Source organism: Equus caballus, chromosome 11 (assembly GCF_041296265.1).
Source record: "Equus caballus isolate H_3958 breed thoroughbred chromosome 11, TB-T2T, whole genome shotgun sequence".
Classification (NCBI taxonomy): Eukaryota; Metazoa; Chordata; class Mammalia; order Perissodactyla; family Equidae; genus Equus; species Equus caballus.
Genome location: NC_091694.1, coordinates 16,565,105 through 16,588,833, shown reverse-complemented (window position 1 = coordinate 16,588,833; position 23,729 = coordinate 16,565,105). Strand labels below are relative to the sequence as shown.

The 23,729-nt window shown below is 37.5% G+C and overlaps 1 protein-coding gene across 12 annotated transcripts in view; it reads left to right on the top strand.

Annotated features, from left to right (window-relative positions):
• Positions 1-23,729, top strand: part of TLK2 (tousled like kinase 2) — a 110,501-nt gene that overhangs the window by 70,050 nt on the left and 16,722 nt on the right. For all 12 annotated transcript variants that reach the window (XM_023652273.2, XM_070227118.1, XM_023652274.2 and 9 more), the window contains 6 exons: positions 3,535-3,671; positions 10,774-10,926; positions 14,482-14,548; positions 15,583-15,680; positions 17,304-17,385; positions 21,813-21,904. In XM_023652273.2, coding sequence (XP_023508041.1) covers positions 3,535-3,671; positions 10,774-10,926; positions 14,482-14,548; positions 15,583-15,680; positions 17,304-17,385; positions 21,813-21,904 — 629 coding nt within the window. The remainder of the gene's footprint in view (positions 1-3,534; positions 3,672-10,773; positions 10,927-14,481; positions 14,549-15,582; positions 15,681-17,303; positions 17,386-21,812; positions 21,905-23,729) is intronic.

Sequence of the window (23,729 nt, the reverse complement as noted above, 5' to 3'; positions counted from 1 at the left end):
CAAGCATCCAGAGTGATAATTCGGGACATTCTTCCTGGTTGTACATTGCTTTGAGTTTGATGTTGGTTCAACAGGGACAGTGTGTTCTAGTTGAATTTGGCTGTGGCTCTCCTGAATTCTTACATTCATCCTATCAATTAAAGTGCGTATTCTATTACTATTACATTACACACATTTAGCAAGAGTTACATTTCCATTTCAGAGATGGTATTTGGTGTAAGTGTATATAATAACATGATAATTAAGTACTTTGTGTTTAAAAAACATTAAGTTGGCATATACTTGTATATGATTACTTTAATTGATTAGTTGCAACTTGCCTTTAATAGTTATTAGTAACTATTTCTTGAAAAAATTCTTTTAATTAAAGTATAGTTGACATACAATGTTGTATTAGTTTCAGGTGTACAACATAATGACTCAACATTTATATACATTATGAAATAATCACCCTGATAAGACTAGTAACCATCTGTTGTCATACAAAGTTATTACAATATTATTGATTACATCCCCGTGACTTACTTATTTTGTGACTGTGTGTCTGTACCTCTTAATCTCCTTCACCTGTTTCACTCTTCCTCCCACCCCGCTTCCCTCTGGCAACCACCAGTTTGTTCTCTGTATCTATGAGTCTGTTTCTATTTTGTTTTGTTTGCTCGTTTGTTTTGTTCTTTAGATTCCACATATAAGTGAAACCATACGGTATTCTTCTTTGTCTGTCTGACTTATGTCACTTAGCATAATACCTCCTAGATCCATCCTTGTTGTTGCAAAAGGCAGGATGTCCTGCTTTTTATGACTGAGTAGTATTCCATTGTATGTATATATACCACATCTTCTTTATCCATTCATCTACTGATGGACACTTAGGTTGTTTCCATATCATGGCTATTGTAAATAATGCTGCGATGAACATAGGGGTGCATATATCTTTTCAAATTAGTGTTTTCGTTTTCTTTGGATAAATACCCAGAAATGGAATTGCTGGATCATATAGTAGTTCTGTTTTTTTCTTTTCATGTTTTCTTTTGTTTTTTTAAAGATTTTATTTTTCCTTTTTCTCCGAAAGCTCCCCTGGCACATAGTTGTGTATTTTTTTTTTTTCATAAACTCAAATATATTTCAGGTGTTTAAAGAATTAAACATACCAAAGTCTGTGAAAGAACAAGAAGAAAATATTCATAGTTATATATAAAATTGGAGGATGGAAATTCCTTTCCAAGGATAAAACTATAAGTAGGTATACTAAAGAAATGAGTTAGAGTTGACTATTTCAAATCTTAAGATCTTTTAAGTAAAATATATCCAGATAAAATGAAAAGGGATGTGGTAAAATGAATAGAGGACAGATTAACAGCCATAATGAAAGCAGCATAGTTGTGTATTTTTAGCTGTGGGTCCTTCTAGTTGTGGCATGTGGGACACCACCCCAGCATGGCCTAATGAGTGGTGCCCTGTCCGAGCCCAGGATTCGAACTGGTGAAACCCTGGGCTGCTGAAGCAGAGTGAGAGAACTTAACCATTTGGCCACGGGGCCAGCCCCCAAGTATTTTTAATTTTTTGAGGAAACTCCGTACTGTTTTCCTTAGTAGTTGTACAAATTTGCATTCCTAACAGTGCGTTTAGGTTCCCGTTTCTTCACGTCCTTGCCAACACTTGTTATTTGTTGTCTTTTTGATGATAGCCATTCTGACAGGTGTGAGGTGATATCTCGTGGTTTTGATTTGCATTTCACTAATGTTTAGTGATGTTGAGCATCTTTTCATGTGTCCATTAGCCATGTGTATGTCATCTTTGGAAATATGTCTATTCAGGACCTCTGTCCATTTTTTAATCAGAATTTTTTTTCTTTTTCTATTTCTTTATATATTTTGATATTAACCCCTTATTGGAGATATCATTTGCAAATATATTCTCCCACTCAGTAGGTTGCCTTTTCCTTTTATTGACAGTTTCCTTCACTGTGCAAAAGCTTTTTAGTTTGAAGTAATCCTATTTGTTTATTTTTGCTTTTGTTGCCCTTGCCTGAGGAGACATATCTAAAAAAAATATTGCTAAGACCTATGTCTGAGTTTACTACTTATGTTTTCTTCTAGGATTTTCATGATTTTAAGTCTTACATTTAAGTCTTTATTCCATTTTGAGTTTATTTTTGTATATGGTGTAAGAAAGTGGTCCCGTTTCATTCTTTTGCATGGATCTGTCCAGTTTTCCCAGCGCCACTTATTGAAGAGACTGTCTTTTCCCCACTGTATATTCTTGCCTCCCCTGTTGTAGATTAATTGACCATAAAGGCGTGAGTTTATTTCTGAGCTCTCTAATCTCTTCCATTGATCTGTGTGTCTGTTTTTGCGCCAGTATCATACTGTTTTGATTACCGTAGCTTTGTAGTATAGTTTGAAATCAAGGAGTGTGATACCTCCAGCTTTGTTCTTAAGATTGCTTTGGCTATTCAGGGTGTTTTGTGGTTCCATACAAATTTTAGGATTATTTGGTTTAGTTCTGTGAAAAATGCCATTGGTGTTTTAATAGCAGTTGCATTGAATCTGTAGATTGCTTTGAATAGTATACTTTTTTTTTGAGGAAGATGAGCCCTGAGCTAACATCTGCTGCCAATCTTCCTCTTTTTGCTGAGGAAGACTGGTCCTGAGCTAACATCCATGCCTATCTTCCTCTACTTTATATGTGGGATGCCTACCACAGCATGGCTTGCCAAGCGGTGCCATGTCTGCATCTGGGATCTGAACTGGTAAACCCCAGGCCGCCAAAGTGGAATGAGTGAACTTAACTGCTGCACCACCGGGCTGGCCCTGGATAGTATACATTTTAACAATATTAATTCTTCTAGTCCATGAGCATGATACAGCTTTCTGTTTTATTTGTGTCATCTTCAGTTTCTTTCATCAGTGTCTTATAATTTCAGTGTATAGGTCTTTCACCTCTTTGGTTAAATTTATTCCCAGGTATTTTATTCTTTATGATGTAATTGTAATTGGAATTGTTTTCTTAGTTTCTCTTTCTGATAGTTTGTTGTTAGTGTATAGAAATGCAACTGATTTCTGTATAAGTATTTCTGTATATTTATTTTGTAATTACGTCCCCAGTACTTATTTATCTTATTCTGAAAGTTTTAAGATGGCAATCTTCCTAATGAAATTATTACAAGCTAGAGATTTGGGACAGATTGGTGATTTACTGTAGATTTGCTGAAAACTTTGGAATGCTGTTAAAAAGAGAGGGAATTGATAAAAGTGAAGTAGATTATTTTATTGATGTCAAAGATACTGAGGAGAACTTTGCTTTATCTTTTAATTCATTAATTTTTATAGAAAGGAAAACACTGTTTTCCATGACAAATAAGGTATATGTTAATATAGAGAATTTAAAGTTTTCAAGTGCTTCCTCAAGTCAGTGTCGATTCTGCCAGTTATACTAAACTTTGAACAGTATAATACAAAAAATAAACATAATGCTGTTTCTGAGTTCTCACAGGAAAATAAAATTATTTTCTATTTGTGTTTTTCTCCTAAGTCAAAACAAGAGAAGATGGCATGTAGAGATAAGAGCATGCAAGACCGCTTGAGATTGGGCCACTTTACCACTGTCCGACATGGGGCCTCTTTTACTGAACAATGGACAGATGGTTATGCTTTCCAGAACCTTATCAAGTAAGTCAATTGTGATGATTAAATTGAGAACTGAAAAATTGGTTTGGATTTTTTAGGTTTTTTGTAATTGTAATCATTAATAATCCTAGTAGTGGTAGTCAACTTTTCATTCAGTTTTAGTCACCACATGTGTAAAGAAATATAGAGAATGAGGTGATGTGCTGGAAAAAATGGCAATAGCAATCAGAGGAATAAAAACGAGTTCTTCATTAAAGCTTAAAAGAATCAGAGTTGTTGAAGCTAAGGAAGAAAAATACAGGACTTGATATCTTTTTAATTATGTAATGAATTTTCATGAGGAGTTGGCTAAGTATTTTTCTGGGTCTACAGAAAAGTGAAATGGGCAAGGACCTAAGGAAGAATTTCTTGAGTTAGGTATAAAACAAAAGGAAACCATGAAAGAATCTTATAGGACATGTTCCTGAGGCTCTTTAAAGAAATAGTTTCCAGTCATCAGAAACAGCCACTTCCTTGAAGGCAGGGCCTGAGCCAGTGACCAGGCTGGTGAGCAGCCCCACTGTCTGCCTAGCAGCAACTTGGAGTCTTGAACACTCTTTTGCTTTGTCATAACTTTAGTTTGAAACATTCAAGTATTTACTCCAAGGAGGGAATTAACGTTTAAAATCCTAAAATTCCAACTGTGTAAATATCTAATGTTAGCTTAGGACTTAAAAAAAATATCTTCAGGTTTTAGTACCTTTTGGTGCTATCTTCTTTACTTGTTTTGGCTTGTTGGATCATTTCCATCTGAGACTGAAAGGGGGGTAGGTACATTGTATTTTTAATCATGGGCTCTCAAATGTTTGATCTGTAGATCTCTGTGAGTTGGAGGGTTCCATTAACTGCCTTTCCTACCTTTTTTTTGTTTCTGAAATAACTTATTGAGCATTAATTGGAGACTGTCAGACTACTTTTGAATAATAATGAAACATAGATAAATAATAAATTTATACCTGAAAGAAAAGTACAGATATTGATACTATCAGTAATACTTGATTAAAACTAACCTGTGGATTACACATTAGTATCCATTGTTTTATATGTGATACATTAATCTCCAGCTTGGTTTAGGTGTGTTTTGCCTCAGGAGTGTACCTCGAGTTTGCATATTTTGGTGTGATAAGAGGCTGTCAAGTCATTACAGTACCCTGGAAGGAAAACAAAGCCTCGAGGGGCCGAGTGCCAGAGGCCTAGAGCAGCGTCCACTCTGAGCTCTAAGCACAGGCCGGCTGGTGACAGCGGAAGGTGCATCAGGGCGATGGAAATGGTGCTGCTGGAGCTTGGCACCCATTCCATAACAGCTTGACCAAGATGTGCGAATTGCCCTGGAAGTGCACACCATCTAGTTTTGTTAGAATGGGACCAGAAAATATAACACATACCCCATTACTGGACAAAGCCACCTAATGCTGAGACTGAGTCCCAGATGTGATAGTGACTCCTACTAGCCCTTGACAACGGTTACTCCCTAGATGGCCATCTTTAAAATGTCTAAAGGAGCTGGCCTGGTGGTGTAGTGGTTAAGTTTACATACTCTGCTTTGGTGGCCCAAGGTTCATGGGTTTGGATCCCGGGTGTGGACCTACACACCGCTCATCAAGCCATGCTGTGGCAGCATCGCACATACAAAATAGAGGAAGATTGGCACAGATGTTAGCAACAATCTTCCTCAAACAAAAAGAGGAAGATTGGGAACAGATGTTCACTCAGGGTCAGTCTTCCTCACCAAAAAATAAAAAAATAAAAAAAAATAAAATTAAATGTCTAAAGACTGGCTCAAAAAGATAGTGGGTTTGTATAGAGATGTAAAATGTAATTACTTTTAAGAAGTGATTACAGTTTTTGTTGATAGTAACAATATGTTATCTTTTTACTCTACAAGCAGCCCAGTACTGAGAAGGTTCTAGAAATCTTATACGGTTACAGTACAAAATGATCACTTTGCTGTAGAGACATCAGATCAGAGGAATTGGGACTATCTAAATGAGATCCCTAACCAGGATTCTTCCTCCCAAGTGGATAGCATTTTTTCATGTTTTTAAGTCACGTAAATTCTAGAATATCTTTCTCTTCTCTTGGGAAGCTGTTTCTGGCCAATGTTTGTTAATTATAGGTATTTCATTTTCTAAAGTTTGCTTTAATAAATTCCCTTTCTCAATTTTAATGCAGAAATTGAAATTCTGTAGTTGTAAAAGGCTTTATTTGATAGCCCTATGAATGACTGTTCTCTGTATGTGAGAAACTCCATGACACGTAGTTTGATGGACAGGGTAACTGAACACCAGGTGGCAGTACTAGGTTTTATGGGAAGAAACAAACCTCAAGACATTCAAACATTTCATCAGATAATCAAATTAGTCTCAACAGGAGCTTCAACGCAGTTCTTTGGTTCTCACTATGTTCCTTGGCTCTCTTTCAAGTGATCTTTATAAATTCCCTAAGACAGAACATTCACTATCTAATAGGCAAATCATATCAGATTTGTAATATTTTTTGGCCAGGTTAGTAATTTTTCTTTTCCAGAAGTGTGTTTGGACCTGTTGAAAACTGTGAAAACTTATTTTATAGTTCCAAGAAAGTAGTTCTGTGAAGTACTGTTGTTATTCAGCACGCTTTTTATTTAAACGTCTCAAAGTCTCAGTCAATGGCAAGGCACAAAAAAATGCTTTATTAAGATTTTGTTTATATTGAAATAGACAACATTAAAGTAATGGAATTTGACCTGATTACAAAATTGTGGTCGTTCAAGATGTGGATTATCAGAGGGAATAAATTAAACTTTATAGCATTGAAGTGCTAGTCCAGGTATTTATTCTGGTGTGTAAGGAATTAAAGAATCCCATAAAATGAGTTCTTGTGAACCATCTGATTCTCGATTGCATGATCCATAATGAGAGATAACTCTTTGTTGATTTTATAGATATCAGATCTCTCTTGGGTAGTCCATTCCATTTCACAGTTCCCAGTAGATACAGAACATATGAAATCCTGGGAATCTTTAAAAATTCTTATCTGGGATATTCAGATGCTATCTGTAGATCACTGCTAAAATTTTTTTGGTTAAAATGTCAGGAAAATATGAGCATCTGTTTTTTAATACCTCTTCTGCTAGTTAGGTATAGTATGGTTGGAGACTGGAATAAAGTTTTGCTTCTAAAGGTGCCTGCATTCATTTCCTAGGGCTACTCTAACAAAATACCATAAACTGAGTGGTTTAAAACAACATAAATTTATTCTTTGATGGTTCAGGACTAGAAATCTGAAATCAAAGTGTTGGCAGGATCAGACTCCCTTTGAAGCCTTCAGGGAGGATCCTCTAGTGTTCCATGGCTTGTGGCAGGATAGCTTCAATCTCTTCCTACATCTTCACATGGTGTTCCCCTGTGTGTCTCTGTGTCTTCTCTCTCCTTCTTTTAAGGATGCCAGTCATATTGCATTAAGGCCTACTTCAGTATAACCTCTTTTTAACTAATTATATCTTCAATGACCCTATTTCCAAAGGTCATAATCTGAGGTACTGGGGGTTAGGAGGTATTGGGAGTTAGGACTTTAACGTATCTTTTTTTTGTTTGTTTGTTTAAAGATTTTATTTTTTTTCCCTTTTTCTCCCCAAAGCCCCCCGGTACATAGTTGTACATTCTTTGTTGTGAGTCATTCTAGCTGTGGCATGTGGGACGCTGCCTCAGCGTGGCCTGACAAGCAGTGCCATGTCCGCGCCCAGGATTCGAACCAACAAAACACTGGGCGACCTGCAGCGGAGCAGGCGAACTCAACCACTCGGCCACAGGGCCAGCCCCTTAACATATCTTTGTGAGTGACACATTTTAACCTGTAATGGTGTCCAAGGCTGATTGTCTCGTGTTCTTATGTAAGCAATGGCTTTTTAAATTGGGTTATTTAGATTTGAGTGTGCAGGATTTATCAGCTCCTCAATACTTCTGTAAAAGATAGTAGAAATACTCTGTCCATGGGTGATGAAGGGTTAGTATTCTCTAAAATTATCCACTGCAAGAAATATTTAAGGAGCAACTGTATAAAAGGCACTGTCATACGTATTGGAGATATCAGGGTTGATAAGACACGGTTCTTTTTTTTTTTTTGGAGGAAGATGAGCCCTGAGCTAACATCTGCTGCCAATCTTCCTCTTCTTGTTGAGGAAGACTGGCCCTGAGCTAACATCCGCGCCCATCTTCCTCTACTTTATATGTGAGATGCCTGCCACAGCATGGCTTGCCATGCGGTGCCACGTCCATACCTGGGATCCAAACTGGCAAACCCCAGGCCGCCAAAGTGGAACGTGTGCACTTAACTGCTATGCCACCGGGCCGGCCCCAAGACATGGTTCTTATTCTAAGAGAAGTTACAGTTTATTGACATAATCCAGACTTTCTACCCACAAAATAAACCTAAATGAAGTGTCACTGATAAACTTCTTTGGATGACTTTTATTTATAAGTGTAAACCACTAAATAGTTTCAAGAACATCAAAAATTAATGTAGGGAGAAAAAGAATTAATGTAGGAATTCTTATATATGAGATCAATGTCGTATCAGTTTTCACGTCCAAACAACCTCTCATGTTCGGAACGTACAGTTTACGATTCCCCAGAGGTGTTTTGGCATCAAGGTGCCCTCTCTTTATGATTTATATGTGATGGCTGTGGGGTTCCTTTCTTGGTGAATCTGTGGAGATGAAATGTATGGATTCTCCCTGAAAACAGTGGAAAATCAGTTTTATTTTATGTTTAATAAAGGTGATTGCTAAAATCTCAATTTTCCAAAGCAGTTAGTTTTCAAGGACAAAGTGTTGTGTCACTTCACTAGCTCACTATAGTTTATAGTTGAAATATATATTGTATGGGTATCTCCAGAGCCTTCAGAGTGCCTTGCACTCATGGCCCCTGAAAGGGTAGAAATGAGCTAAAGATTTTTTTGATGGGGAAACCCAGTGTTTTGAGAAGGTCAGTGTTTTCCTCAAGGACATTCATTAAGTCAGAAGGAGGATTGTGATTTTACCTAAGGATTCTGTGTCTCGATCCAGAATTTTTTCAAGTCATGAATTACTCATATACATATATTTTGTAGGGAGAAGACATATCTCTAATGATAGTTAAAAGATTTTTTCAGAGAAGCAAAAAACTCTTGAATTAAAATTTCCATTTTGCTGTTAAATTGACATCTAATCAGTGACGCAGCTCATCTTGAAGCAAAGGGAATTTTATCATCACATAAATGGTTATTTATTTGTAATACTTTGATTAGGTTAACCTTGCTTACAGTATTGCCCTTATTAATATGGCAGCATAAATTGTACTGTGGGCATCTACCTGGAGGATAGTCTTGTTTTTCTGGTTGCCATTCTTCCAAGAAAGATAGGGACAGTAGTCCCTATCCCACACCCCTCCCCCCACCAGGGAGTACATTCCAAGACGCCCAATGGGTGCCTGAAACCATGGATAGTACTGAACACTATGTATGCTATGTTTTTTCCTATACATACATACCCATGGTGAAGTTTAATTTGTAAATTAGGCACAGTAAGAGATTAACAACAACTGATAATAAATAGAACCATTATAACAATATACTGTAGTAAGAGTTACCATAGATCTTAGCAACCTCAGCATATGATTTTTTTCTTTCCTTAGTAAGTTAAGAACTTTCACCTTTTCACTTAAAAGAAGCAGCTTACGGCTTCTCTTTGGCATATCTGAATTGCCAACATCACTTCTCCTGTGCTTTATGGCCATTATTAAGTAAAATAAGGGTTACTTGAACACAAGCACTGCTATACTGTGACAGGTGATCTGATAACCAAGATGGCTAGTTAAGTGACTAATGAATGGGTAGTGGGTACAGTGTGGATACCCTGAACAAAGGGAGGATTCACATTCTGGGTGGGATGGCGTTGGACTGTGCAAGATTTCATCCCACTATTCAGAACAGCAGGCAATTTAGAACTTACAAATTGTTTATTCCTAGTATTTTCCATTTAATATTTTCAGACCGAGGTTGACTGCAGGTAACTAAAACCACAGGAAGTGAAACCTCAAATAAGAGGGGGACTATTGTTTGCTGAATTTGGAAAAGGTCTAGAGACTGACAACTGCAGTGTTCAGGGAAGAGGGTAGAGTAGATTTCATCGGAGAATAGATTAAAAAAATTAGATTTTGTCATTCTGCGAAAATGAAGGTTGGATCAAGGAAAAGAGATGGGGTAAAAGCATGGTGGAGAGAAGGAGAAAGGAACTAGCATTTGACCGTCAACTATGATAGGTGATTTAAAGATTTGAGTCTGTTAAATACTTACTCCCGGAACTTGGTGTATTTTTATATACCAAGTCTGTAAACTTTACTATCTGTTAGGTGGTGGGCTACATGAGAGACAGCTGTTCCCTTCTATTGGTATTTGTATTGACTACTAATTTGTAAACTAGTTCATTATAGAAAAATTAGACATCTTATTAGGAAATTCTCTAATGGTACAGTCTTAGATAGCTAAAGAGTCTTTTTATATGTTTTTTATTAATTCATTTTATGTACTGTTTTCTAAAGACTTTTTCCTAGTTGCAGGGCTTCATTGTGCTTTCTCTGAATATATACTTTTTTTAAAAAAAACCTTAGTTTAACATCCTTCAATTTTGGTATCTTTCTAGATATAATTGGAGGAAACTTTAATCCAAAAAAATTAAAAAGGCACTTGGAACCTTTTTGGCTTTTTTTCTTATGTAAATACAGTTTTTTACTTTAATGGATTCATACCAGAGAAGTGTTAAAAAGGAATCCGAAAATTCTTCCTTTTGAGTCAGAAAATAAAGTCACAACAGAAATTTGATATTGTTCTTTCCAACCCACCTTCCTCCTCTGAGAATAATCATAACTAATGTCTGAAAGCACAGACTCATTCCAAAAAAACCTTTCTATCAGCAATTATTTGGCTCTTCCAACCTGAAGTTAAAATCAAATCTCTACTTGATTTAAAGGAGCTTATTTTTTCTGAAGTCTATCAGATTTGCAGATGACAGAGATATTTGTGTTTATTCTATAACCATGTTAAAAAATTTCTGACCCCTTCCTCTGTGCAACATCTTTTATATCTCTAGGCAACAGGAAAGGATAAATTCACAGAGGGAAGAGATAGAAAGACAACGGAAAATGTTAGCCAAGAGGAAACCTCCTGCCATGGGACAGGCCCCTCCAGCAACCAATGAGCAGAAACAGCGGAAGAGCAAGACCAACGGGGCTGAAAATGAAACGTATGTTCTTTATTGATGTGCACTGTGAGATACCACCCTCTTCCCCCAAAATACAAGTGTCCTATTGAATGCCACTGGAAGAAATGATAAATTATGGAGATTGCTAGAGCTTAAGCTTTCTATTTAGTTATATCAATGAATTTGCTCAACTTATATAAAAGCCGTATAAAATTAACTCATTTTCTTAGTCCTGATCTTATTTAGGGATTTTGAATGAGAGGAAGAAGTAATGTGACTTCACTTGACATCATGATCTTTGGCCACTCTTATAACTAATGTGATGTCAGTGTGGTATTCAAATGATGTAATTGCTTGTGTGTGTAGTTCTAGGTTATGGTACGTTGGTATCATCTTATGGGGATTATCTGGCTACTATTTCAGACTGAAGAATGCACAACTGAAGAATTCTGTTTGCTGGTCTAAAGAGCACTTAGTTAACAGTCACTGACTTAGGAGTAAGCTAAGAAAAATAGGTATTATTTTAAGAAAAGCATATTTTCCCAATAAGCCAAATCTTGACGTCACCAGTATTTTTTCCTGTTCTGAGGATCTAAGGAAAACACTAGTATCTTAAATTGCAGTGTAGTCATCTTTTTCACTGCCAGGCAACAATTATTATATAGCTGTCATGAATAGGAGGGGTAGAATATTGTGGGCACAGAAGCCTTCCTTTTCCACCCCAACCCCATGTCGGATTTCCCTAATCATCAAATTCTTGATCACTAAGAGAATCTTCCTCTAGGACAGGAATTGGCAAGCTTTTTCTGTAATGGGCTGGGTAGTAAATACTTTAGGCTTTGCAGGCCTCTGTTCCAACTACTCAGCTCTACAGCTGTAGCCTGAAAACAGCCACAGACCATACATAAATAAATGGGTGTGGCTGTGTTCCAATAAAACTTTATTTATTTATTTATTTATTTTTTAAAAGATTTTATCTTTTCCTTTTTCTCCCCAAAGCCCCCCAGTACATAGCTGTATATTCTTCGTTGTGGGTCCTTCTAGTTGTAGCATGTGGGACGCTGCCTCAGCGTGGTTTGATGAGCAGTGCCATGTCCGTGCCCAGGATTCGAACCAACGAAACACTGGGCCGCCTGCAGCGGAGCGCACAGACTTAACCACTCGGCCACGGGGCCAGCCCCTCCAATAAAACTTTATTGACAAAAATAAACTGTGAGCTGAATGGCCCACAGCCTGTAGTTTGCCAACTAGGCAGGAATTACCAGTTAGAATTGGCATGGGAAATAAAGCCTATATGTTACTTACCTATTTAAAATATTTCTTGTGCATACCCTGAACATATTTAAACCATCACCTCTGTCTTCAAGAGGCTTTCAAATTAAAAAGGAAAAAAAAGATCTACAGGTAATGGTGTAAGCAGTCTTTAAAGAATTGATGGTAGCCATTAAGTCAGTTTCTGAATTGGATGATTGAAATTTAAAATATTTTTTTTATAGAAGCAGTCATTGGTGGTATAATCAGTGTGTCTGTAGTGACTACATTGATTTTTCAAGGGAAAACAAAATTTTGTAAAGCTGTCATTGTGGAATTCTTTAATTGAAATTAAGTTTCAGGTCTAAAGATAGCCACAAATAAAAGATAATGATATTGTATAATTTATTGACTAATATGTCTTTTGCCTTTTATGTTTTCTATCAGTTCACAAAAACATATTAGCCCATAATCCACCTCAAGTGTAATAGTACTTGTATTACACTACTGTTAAAAGTCCATGACATCCTAGAAATATAGCTTTCTTCATTCCAGTGGAAAAGGTAGCTTAACACCCGTTCTCACCCCATACATACGTAATATGTTGGGGAGCTTTTTGCTTGACATTCATTTAGTAAGTCTGTGTTAAATGCTATTGTATGCTCAGCCCTCTTCTGGACACTGGGCATACAGAGCTAAAGGTTACAGCCCCAGCCTAGCAGTTCACAGTTTATTTAGGGGAAATGAACAGATGAATAAACTAATAATTACATTAAGTATAGTGATGAAAGTATGCACAGTGAATGAGCTTGGAAAACATCTTCATTCTTATAACTCCGAATATTTTAAAACTAGATTCTAAATAAAAATAATTTCTTTCAGAAAGTCCAAGTAGTAGCCTAAGATTTGAAAGATTCTCCAGGCAAGTGTTATACCCATTACTCTGATCATTGTCTTCTTTTGTTACTCTTGTATTTATTTTATTCCCTCCAGTATTACTTGAAAATTATTTAATGCTGGTGCATAAAACCGTTGGCTTAGGAATAATAAAGAAGGCATAAGTTGTTTCCTTGCCATAGAGCAATAATTAGAATTCAGTTTATGCCAGTAGTGTGTCAGTGAGCAGTTGCCATCTGGAGTCCTGTGTGAAATCCAAGCTGGAAGACCTTCAGTCCAGTTTTTAATTAGAGTATCTGTGACTTGGCTCATTCCTTTGGCCAGAAGCCAAAACAGTCCTCTGAAGTCTTGGAGTGAGCCACGTTGTGTTTTCCTCCTATTGAGCCTATTTCAGGCAGAGAGAATTCTTAACTGTGATTTTTCGTTTCTCTCTTTTTCTACTGGTGTGATATGGAGTAATGGATATAGGTGTTTCTACAAATACGAAGAGAGAGGTGTAATCGCCCTAGTGGGCGTCTTTCTTGCTCTTGTTATTCTTTTTATTTTCTTTTAGTCGGACCTCACAGGTTCTGTTTTGTAGCCCTTCCTGGTTGATAGGATAGCTGTTTCTTCTTTCTCCTGCTGTTTAGAATATATCTAAACAGTAACATCTAGTAAATCTAGAACTTTGAAGTATATGTGTATGCTTCTAGAAAGTGAAGAGAGTAAAGATGGAGGAATAAGGTATCACTTCTTACATGCTCATTCTTGCGATATGAGGATGCTTGGGGTAGGTGGAGCATGAGACAGGTGATTACCTATCCAGTCAGCCCTTTGAGAGTTGTGTATAAATAGCATTTTACAAATTATAGATTCTTTTCACATTTTCATTTAGGAGTCGCAGCAGTTTTGTTAAAATGAGTGTCATTGCTTGCTGCAGTTTTAGGAAACTGAGACTTAATAGGTTAAAGTTGCTTGCCCAATGTCACGTGACCTAATATGTACTTTGAGCCCAGTCCTCAGACTCTAAATTCTGGACTCTTTCCACTCTTTCTTCTCCTTGTTAATATAGTATCAAGGTCTAAGAGTTATAAAAACTAATAAAATCCATTGGCTTCTTATTTTGCCCTTTAAAAAAGAATTTAGGCATATAATTTTTGGCTGCTTCTCCTAGTGGATTTTCATCTGAGTAATGTACAGGACAAAGCTCATTTCATATATAATGTAAAACTATAGCTCACTTATTTTTCTCATTTTTAAAAAAATCAGATCTCTGGCTTTGAAGTCCTTTCACATCACATCTGATAAGTCACAGAAGTTTTCTCTTCTCAAAGGACTGCATGATAATCTGTCTTTTAGCCAGTTTAATGAGAGACTGGATATACTGTATAGCATGCTTTGGCATTTCTCTTTAAGTAGGCACAGTATGATTTCAAATAATTTGCTGAAATTTCTACCATTATTTTTCAGGTTAACGTTAGCAGAATACCATGAACAGGAAGAAATCTTCAAACTCAGATTAGGTCATCTTAAAAAGGTAAGCATAATGGGACAATCTGTCTGGAGAAACGCAATTTTTAGTTTGATGGTGAAGCTGTTTGGTTATTTAGGCAAATGTAGTAGTTTCAAGTAACTGCAGAAGTCTTGAGTAGTTACTCTCACTGTCACATCTCATGTTTGAGTGGTGGAATTCATGTCTTCCAATTTTTGAGTCGACTCTACTACTCCACCAAATGAGAGTACTTTATTCACCAAAGACGTGCCAGTGGATAATTCTGTATTCCTCAGAAGGCTTCACAAGTTTTTATCCTCATATTAAAAATTAAATGTACAATAAGAGCAGATGGTTCTAAAATTGATATTAAAACTTGTGATATTTTATATCACATAGTAGCTTTTATTTCTTGCCTAAAAATGGCAAAGAAGGTCTCGTACCAGTCATAGTGTAACACAAAGGCATCCACATAGAATTTATTGACGATGTTCACAGAGGCGTCTTAAATGTAGGTTGCTCATCTCTTAAATTCAGCAGCCCATACGTTTGTGGTAGGTGCTCCTTATGGTGGTGATGATGAAGAAGCAGTTAATAAACGCTATTGATGTTTGGTTTTTTTTCTCCTACTGGGTTCTCAGATCTTGTTAAATCAGTGGAACTTATGGCACCAAGTATAATCCATACTTACAAAAAGAATCAGAGAACTTGATTTTTGTCAAAAAAACAAAAAATAAAACAATTGCTGGCCTATATGTGTATACATAAAACTTTTCTGGAGACTTACACCAGAAACTTAACAGTGGTTGCCTCTGAGGAGTGGGCTTGGAGAGGAAGGGACAGGGGCTGGAGGACTTGCACTTTTCATGCTGTGCTCCTCTGTGTGGTTTGGATTTTATTATTTTTCCATGGATTTGTTTCTTATGATTAAAATTCTAGTTTTTAAAAAAATCTTTTTCAATGCAAAACATCTTTCTTTAGCTTTTCACAAGAGAAATGTCTGCTCTTGTTTTGGAAATGAGAATCTGAAAAGGTAGAGTTTCCTGTGTCCTGAGCTATTTCTTTCCTTTTCACTTTAGGAGGAAGCAGAGATCCAGGCAGAGCTGGAAAGGCTAGAAAGGGTTAGAAATCTACATATCAGGGAACTAAAAAGGATACATAATGAAGATAATTCACAGTAAGCAACTTGGGGGTATGTTGGGGTGGAGATTGTTGAGCGCTTTCTGACTGAATTGAATGGTCTGGAATGATGTTGTCGTTTAATATAAATCTGGTAATGAGTCCACGGTGTATTTAGCTCTGTTGTAGTGTGTAATACAGTTTTATGAACAAAATTATGATTTGTTTTAGTTTAAATATACATAAGTATATTAGATTTGTATATTAAATATATATCTATACATTTAGTATTTTTACACAAGTAGAAGTCACTAAAACAATATGGCTTCGCATTTGTAAATGGTTGGGATACACTGTATTCAGATTTACCTACAGAGTCTTAAGAAAAGGAAGCATGGGTGACAGTGTGGTATTGTGGAAAGATGATTGGGTTGAGATGACAGCCAGTTTGTTCTGAATGACCTTTAAGGGCTATTCAGGCCTTGGGATTTTAAGGCTCTCTTAAGTTCAGCACATTAATTGTAGATAAATGCCCACGTTTGTTTATAAGTCATTTAAGGGATTGAAACTGCAAAAAGTAGATTGCATTTGGGAAATGGCTTCTATCTGTAACCGGTTCTTTTCCACGTTTTTCTGACTCTGAAACATATTTTTTATTGACATAGCTACAGCTTAGATATTTTTGTTTGGCCAGTGTGAGCCATAGACTTTTCTTTCTGTCACGTGGCAGGCAATAGTAATTACCATTATTGAGCACTCTCTATGTGCCAGGCCTAGCAGATAAGTGCCCTTATGTTCTGAGTTTTAATCTTTATAAAAACCCAGTGGCGTAGGTCAACTTTATACATAGATCTGGAAACGGGCTTAGAGAAATTAAGTTCACTTGACCCAGGGACCCATAGCTAGTGTGACCAAACAAAGAGGTAAACTTGGGTCTGCCTGACTCCGAAGCTAACCACCATGCAATAATGTCTCTCTCCACAGGTGTGCCACTGTCTCAAAGTCAAGATAAAATAATTTCAGGATTGATAGTGGGGCAGTTTAAGATCAGGAACTAGGTAGAAATATTTTTTTTAAGTTATTTTTGCCAGAATCTCTCATTTCTTTGTCTTATTGTTAGAAAATGGCACAAGATGGAATCCTGTCTGGGGAGAACAGTTATATCATGAAGACTTTCTATCTTAAAGACAGATAACGAATGCACATAGAATGTGTGACTCACTTTCTAATCAAATCCATTTTTAAGGCCATGTAAAATGTCTTGTAATTTTAGTGCATGTAGTTTTGGAATGGTGGGAGCACGCGGGCTCTTGAATGGTTTGGAGAAACCAAGTAGCACAGTTTGAAAATCCCTCATTTAGTGTAGTCTCCTCTCCTTGTTTTATAGCAGGTCAGAAAGAGAGGGAGGTCCACAGAGGTCACAGGTCTAATTGTGGCTCTGCTGAGACTAGCACCTGTGTCTCATGGCTCTGCAGCTAATGCTGTGCATTGTAATTGCGCTGTTTCTTTTAACTATGCAGCTGTCTTTATGCTCAGAGTTAGCTATATTGGTGTTGATTGACAAACTGTTAGCAGCAGCTATAATCATGTGTATAACATGTTAGATATTCTTGGAATTTTGCAAATATGGAAGATGTGTAGTCCTTGACCTTAGGATGTTATTTATTCCCTGTTTCTGCAGATTTAAAGATCATCCGACGCTAAATGACAGATATTTGTTGTTACATCTTTTGGGTAGAGGAGGTTTCAGTGAAGTTTACAAGGTAAGTATGAGGAACTGCGTAGAAAGACTGAGAGTTAAAGAATCGGTTATTACCAACTTGGAGAACATTTAGAATAGTGATAACTGTGGATTGATATCTATTGGTTGAAATTCAAATACTTTAAGAACCTGTATCTTTGGGGGAACTGCTTCCAATAAACTTAAGTGACTAAGTGGATACAATAATTTACACTGTTTTCAAGTTTGAAAAATAAATAATTATAGATTTAAAAAACAGGAAGGAAAAGCAACACTCATTTATGGATAGTGGAATTATGGTGATTTTTATTCTGGCTTTGTACTTTATTGCTCATCTACATTTGCTAAAAATGAGTATGTCTTTTATTTTTATTAAAAATACTTTTTAGGGGGCCGGCCCGGTGGCACAGCGGTTAAGTTCACAGATTTCGTTTCTCAGTGGCCTGGGGTTCCCCAGTTCGGATCCCAGGTGCAGACATGGCACCTGCTTGGCAAAAGCCATGCTGTGGTAGGCATCCCACGTATAGAGTAGAGGAAGATGGGCATGGATGTTAGCTCAGGGCCAGTCTTCCTCAGCAAAAAGAGGAGGATTGACAGTAGTTAGCTCAGGGCTAATCTTCCTCAAAAAAAAAAATTTAATAAAGCTGCATTAAAGTTAGTTCTTATTTGGAAAACTTGCTTTTTGTTTAAAAAATGTTCTCATCTTCCAAGTCAGAGCATTTAGTAGCACTGGCATTCTGAAGGAGTGTCCTGGCTTAAGAGTGCTTCCACTGGGCTAGGAAAGTACAGACTGTTATGCCTTTAGTTGATTTTTACTAAATGAGGAATTCAGCTGGTTTTAAACATACCAGCAGATCTGTTATCACGTTCACTAGCCACAGCTTCCTTAAATTTCTCTAGATGTTCCTGGCACCTGGGTTTTAAATGCAGAATTGGTTTATTAAGGGTGTTTACTTCATGGCCCTGGGAATTCCCTCTTTTGTAAGGTACAGCCTTCACTGTTGTGGTTTATATTATGAATGTATGAATTTATGGGAAATATTTTTAGTAAAGTCGTTAGTATTCATTTCAGATAAGAACAATAAAAACTAGTTCTGTTTTCCTTTTTTAAATGTCAATTTTTTTATTGACATATACATAAAATTTACCATTTTAACCATTTTTAAGTATACAATCGAATAGCATTAAGTACATTCACAATGTTGTGCAACGATTGTTGCTATCCATTTCCAGAACTATAATACTGTTTTTGGTGTACTGCGGGGTTTGGTTTTCTAGTATTTTATTCATATTTTTTATCTGTTTTTCTAAGTGGGACTGGCCCATAGTCATCTTTTGTGTGCAAGCCGCATTGTCTAACTTTGATGTCATCATTATCCTAGAATGAGTTGTGAAATTTCTCTTTTCCTATGCCCTAGAATGCTTTGTATTACATGGGAACTGTTGGCTCCTTGAAAGTTTGTTAGAGCTGATTCATAAAATTGCCTGGGTAGGTGTCATTTTGGAGGAAAACTATTTGATCACCTTTTAAGTTCCTTCTGCAAATATTGATCTGTTCAAATTTTCTCCCCTTTCTTAAGTCAGTTTTGGTAATTTAATTTTCTGGAAAATCTTCTTTTTTTGAGTGGGGAGGAAGATTAGCTCTGAACTAACATCTGTGCCAGTCTACCTCTGTTTTGCATGTGAGATGCTGCCACAGCATGGCTTGATGAGCAGTGTGTAGGTCTGTGCCTGGGATCTGAACTGGTGAATGCTGGGCCACTGAAGTGGAGCATGTGAACTTAACTACTACTCCACCAGGCTGGTTCCGGGAACATCATCTGTTTTATCTTAATATAAAGATATCATCTACCTTAGTTACTTCTCTTTTCATTTGGAATGTTTATTTTTATATTTCTCAACTAATAGGCCAGAGATTAATCAATTTTCTTTTTTCTCTTAAGAATCAACTTTTTGTTTTGTCGACCATATCTACTGCTTGATTTGTTTTCTGTTTCATTAACTTTTGCTTTTAATCATTCCTTCCTTCTACTTTCTTTGCTTTTGTTTGTTCTCATTCTTGAATCATATCCTTAGTTTATTTTTTATTTTTGGTAATCTTTTTATCATGGTAAAAACACATAACATAAATTTAGTGTCATAACCATTTTTAAGTGTACAGTTCAGTAGTGTTAGGTGTATTCATGTTGTCGTGGAACAGATCTCCAGAACTGGTTCATCTTGCAAAATTGAACCTCTACCCATTACTCATCAGCTCTCCTTTTCCACCTCTCCCCAGTCCCTGGTAACCACCAGTCTACCTTCTATTTCTCTGACTTTGACTCCTTTAGATACCTCATATAAGTGGAATCATAGTATTTGTCTTTTTGTGACTAGCTTATTTCACTTGGCCTAATGTTCTCAAAGTTCGTCCATGTTGAAACATGTGACAGGATTTCTTTGTTCTTAAGGCTGAGTAATATTCCATTGTGTGTATACACTGCATTTTCTTTATCCGTTCATCTGTCACTGGACATCTGGGTTGCTAACTCCTCTTGCCTATTGTGAGTAGTGCTGCTTTGAACATGTGTGTGCAAACATCTCTTCGAGACCCTGCTTTCAGTTCTTTTGGCTCTATACCCAAAAGTGGGACTGTTCCTTTTTTAAAGACATAAAATTTATTCTTGATGCTTCCCAGTTACTCGTTAGTGAATTCTTTATCCTACTTTTTTCAAAAGTATTCTTCAAATATTTTAACATTTCTGAAATCTAGATGCTTCACAAGGATGTATACATTTAATATAGTTATTCTTTTGCTGTTCTCCACTCTCCAAGTCAGTGGAGGATCACAGTGTGTTGGATTCAGAAATATGGTATGGTAGTTAGAGAAAATGACACTTGTAGTATCATTAGTGCTCTTACAGATTAGGTGGCGTTTAATTTGGCTTTTTATTTAAACATTGGCACCTGAGCTAACATCTGTTGCCAGTCTTTTTTATTTTTCCTCCTTCTCCCCAAAGCCCCCTAGTACATAGTTGTCTATTCTAGTTGTAGGTCCTTCTGGTTGTGCTCTGTGGGACGCCACCTCAGCATGGCTTGATGAGCAGTGCCATGTCCGTGGCCAGGATTTGAACCGATGAAACCCTGGGCCACCAAAGCGGAGCATGCAACTTAACCCCTCAGCCACAGGGCTGGCCCCTAATTTGGCTTATAATGGCTTGAAATGGTTTTCTACTGTAAAGGCGTTGATGATACACATGCTTGCAGGTAGACTTCAGACTCTGTAAGAAAAACAGAGATCAGAAGTTTCCATTTCTGTGAAATAAGATATTCTGTTTGAATTGAGTGGTTTTATATTTTAAAAAATACTGGTATAAATTAGAAGTTTCTTTTATAAGCAACCCTCTCTTGCATGCAGTGCTTTCCTAGAGGTGGCTTACATTTTAAAAAATCTGTAGAACAGTAATTACCACTATTTGCAGACTGTATATCCTGTGCCTATTGCCTCATCTGTTCGTACATTTGTGGAAACTGGCAGATGGGCGGTAACAGTGTTGGAACTGAAGTAGTAAGTTTTTAATCTGAACTTTAAAAGCTAAGAAAAACTATTCCTTCTAAAGGAATTCCTCAATAAATTCTCTTGTATAGGGGAAATCTCCTGATGTATTGAAATGCTCCATACTTTTATCAAATTGTGATTTACGCCCAGCATCGTCAAGAGCCGTCTGGTACTGTTTTGAACCCTATGATATAGCTCTACCTAGCTGAGGTGGGACATTGGCGGTCTTTGGAGAAAGCGTCGTCTTCTCTTTGGACGGTGCTGGAGAAGTGACTTGATGTGACTAACTTCAGAAATTGTTGAAATCAAAAAGTGCTTTTTATTTACTCAGCATATAGGGATGGGACTAAAGGCAGGGCTGTTATTTGTTTTTGTTCCTGTTTTTATTTTAATAAACACAATATAACGTTACAAGGCTGTTTTCTAAACAGACATGGCAGAGAGGTGTATCCTGAGGGGTTATTTGTCCAGGAGGCAGACAGCGTGTGTCCCCAGCATTTGTGGCAGGATGTGCTGTTGAAGCATGTCACATCCCACTGTCAGCCGAGGGGCGAGAGACAGCCTGAGGGAGAAAGGCCCCAAAGAGGACAGATGATGTCCAGAAAGAGAATTGTTAGGAAGTGACTGTTAAGGCATGGGCTGTCTTTCTGTTTGTGGTATCTGCTTGGTTTTATTTTCTAAACCCCTTGGTGCCAGTATGTCTGGAGACTTCTAAATTATCTGATCACAAGTTTCAAGAAGATGGTTACAACTCTGAAGCAAGTGTGTGCTGTGTTGTCGTCTGCTGCTGTTTTTATTGAATAATGTGTTTTGGACTCTGGGTATTTTGATCTCTTAAATAGAAGCTTTAAGTCAGTTGCCTGTAATTTTTGTTATCATTTATTCAGAAAATTTATTCCTTTTCTTTATAGGCATTTGATTTAACAGAACAAAGATATGTAGCTGTGAAAATTCACCAGTTAAATAAAAACTGGAGAGATGAGAAAAAGGAGAATTACCACAAGTAAGTGATACTAGAGTGTCTGATTCTTCAAAATTTAGTAACAATAACTGTAGTTTGAGCACTGTGTTGAGCTTTACATGCATTGTTGTTGTTTCATTTGATCCTCATAACTGTCCTAGGAGGGTGAACAAATTTTCCATCTAACTGATGAGGAAACTGGTGCTTATGGAATTTGAGTAGTGGTTAAGAAATGGCTGAGCTGATATTTAAATCCAGACTTCCCTTAGTCCAGAGCCCGTGCTCTTAGCCTCTCCTTCCATTGTGTCTCTAAAATTAGCTCCAACAAACAAGTAAAGCCTCAAAAATCATTGTTATTCATCTCTAGAAGCCAGCTGAGAGCGTCCTTTAGTGGTCTGGGGTCCCTGGGGAGCTTCGGATGGGACTTTTTCTTCTGCTTCAGTCATTTCAGTATGGAGGAGATGGTGGGGGGGGGGGGGGGGCACCTGATATTCCCTGTTGGTACTTGTTTGACTTGTTCAGCTTCAAAGTTTGCTCATGTCAAAGTTTTCAGTTTTAGGTGTCCCACTTACTGTGCTTGCCTCTCTTCAGAATGTCATGTGGCAGCAGCCCTCATCTGTACTTGGGGTGGGGGGTGGGCGAATGACTTCTTCAGAATGAATAGTTATTACGTGTACAGGTGTGAATTTCTTTGTTCTTCTAGTGTCAGGTTTGCCTGTCCCATGTCCTGTCCCGTACACCCCCCCTTTTCGAACACTGGAGTTCATTGCTCATTTGCTTTGGAGGCCATGCAGACCTAATTTGCTGTTAGGATCCCCACTGAGCTTAATATTGTTTCCTTATTGTAGGTAAAAGTACTGAATTAGACATGTCCTACCCCTGAAAGGAGGAGACAGCCCATTTTGATATAAACAGCCTGTCTCCTTTCTATAACAGCAATTTTATTTTATTCTTAGAAACTAGGACTTTGGAGGGAAAAAAGCAGTGGACTTTGAAGTACCTTTAGTTGACTTCTAAATCTCAAGGGGGCAAATAAAGCATTTCTACATCATCAACCAATTCTTGGGACACAGACCAAGGCACCTCTTGCTTTATCCCTGTTGTTCATCAGGGTCCCAGGAACTCTTCCTATTCCATGCAGATTGACAGTGGTGCTCAGCACTGGAGAAGAGAAGGTTCCTGTGGCATTAAGAGAAGCAGGGCTTAGCAGAGGTGGCAAAAGGGATGATAGGTGATTTATGCATGGCACCCTGCAATGTGTATCTTACGTGACAGGCAGCTGCAGTCCAGATGCTTCTGAGGAGCAGTTACATTATTATAAGTACATTCCAGTCACTTGACGTGCAGGGACGAATGGCACGCTGCAGTGAGTGCCAGAAGCACTTCAGAGAAGGAAACCACATGTTGTTCTGACCAGCTATAAAGGAGAAATGTTTCCATCATATTGAGACTCTCAGAGTGCCTCAGGGTGTTGGAACAGTATATGCTTCTCTTCAAAAATGCCCTCTAGCTCTCCTTGGAGCCTGTTCTGTATCTTATGTGTGCAGAGACCACCCTATATCAGTTGACTCTACTAGGGATCAGCCTTGGGCAGCCTTGAGAAAATAGTTCCCACCCCAGGGTTTATACGTATTTTGCCTAGTCTCAGTATCCAGCTTTTAGACTGACCTTAATCAGAACTCACGTTGAATACTGTAGTTACTGCAGGTGAGTGTTCTGCTCACTTTAGCCTTTTGAAATAGGGAGAGATTGAAGCCGGGACCATGTACCTCCTTGATGCATTTGGCAAGCAGTTTGAGTCCTCATGGGTATGGATTGGGTGTCTTTCTTGCATTTCTCTACTATACAGAGTCATAGAGCAAGTGAA